The sequence below is a fragment of the Penaeus monodon genome, chromosome 32 (assembly GCF_015228065.2).
Source record: "Penaeus monodon isolate SGIC_2016 chromosome 32, NSTDA_Pmon_1, whole genome shotgun sequence".
Lineage (NCBI taxonomy): Eukaryota > Metazoa > Arthropoda > Malacostraca > Decapoda > Penaeidae > Penaeus > Penaeus monodon.
This window is the reverse complement of record NC_051417.1, coordinates 37821608-37822666: the sequence shown is the minus strand read 5'-3', so window position 1 is coordinate 37822666 and position 1059 is coordinate 37821608. Positions and strand designations below refer to the sequence as shown.

Here is a 1059-nt window from a genome sequence, read left to right as displayed (position 1 = left end):
CACATTTATGTGTTTGTGTATGTGATTTCCCTGAAATCATTGCGAACGCCAAGGGTAATGAAAAAGGTGTTGCTTGATAATTTCACTTATTAAAAAAAAGCGAGTGAACATAATCATTTGTCGAACTCAATATTCTTATATGTAAAAAATTACTTTCAATGAAATAAGCATGTAACATCCATGTTTAGAAAATGTAATGAGATATGTGGTCTGCAACTGCTCATTGGCATTCCTTATTGTAGTTTTCTTGCTAATTCTCAAAAGGTTTGATGACAGTTAATGCAAAATCGAGCCTCTCCCACGTTTCCATCTTCTTCCTCTGACCTTTCTCCTCGACTTAGCCGGGGAAGGGCGGCTAAGGCACTTCCCCACGCCATGCCTCGAGGTTAGGCCTAGGGATAACAGGGTTGTCGCATGCGATGGGCTGGTTGCTGCAAAAGAAGAATGGGGCATATTGAAATGAAGAGAGAACGGAACAATGTCTAATCTAAAAAGGTAATCACTGAATGACAGTCTATATCTTCTTTTTTTATTACTCACAAGCGCGTGTTGGTGAGCATGAAGGCAAGCGGCTGGACGGCCTGGATGTTGTCAGAGTTGTCACAGATGATTCTTGCCCAAGAACTACGGCGAATCTCTTGAAGTTGAGCTGCGAAATAAAGTTTGAAGAGTTCGTTTACACTGAAAATTATATAGTCAGTATCAAGAAGTTAGTGCATATCCTATAGTTTAGAACTCGCAATTACCACGCACTTTCCCATCGTTCCCACTCTGGCGCTCCCCGTGTCACTCACCCTCAGTGAAAGAGCCAGGCTGGCCTCCAAGGTCGTAGAAGAATCGGTCTCCCTTCTTCAGTCTGGCGAACTGGTCGCCCCCCACGCACAGGAACGTCCATCCAAGGAGGCCACCTGACACGGGCCGCTCGGAGATGCCGCCTACGAAGAAGTCGATGTCATCCACGCTCTTGTAGACCCTCGCCAGATTTTGCGCGATCTGCAGGAGTCACCAAGATTAGCAGAGGAGAACTGGTCGCTACCAATGAGAGAGTGGTCAAAGGTA

The 1059-nt window shown here is 45.4% G+C and overlaps 1 protein-coding gene across 1 annotated transcript in view; it reads right to left on the bottom strand.

The window, feature by feature from the left end:
• Window positions 1-69: 69 nt before the first annotated feature.
• Window positions 70-1059, bottom strand: part of LOC119593863 (chorion peroxidase-like) — a 39506-nt gene continuing 38516 nt past the window's right edge. Inside the window, exons 15-17 of the mRNA XM_037942893.1 lie at window positions 795-993; window positions 541-649; window positions 70-431 (exon numbers count right to left, since the gene is read on the bottom strand). Of these exons, the coding sequence (XP_037798821.1) occupies window positions 356-431; window positions 541-649; window positions 795-993 (384 nt within the window). The 3' untranslated portion in view covers window positions 70-355. The remainder of the gene's footprint in view (window positions 432-540; window positions 650-794; window positions 994-1059) is intronic.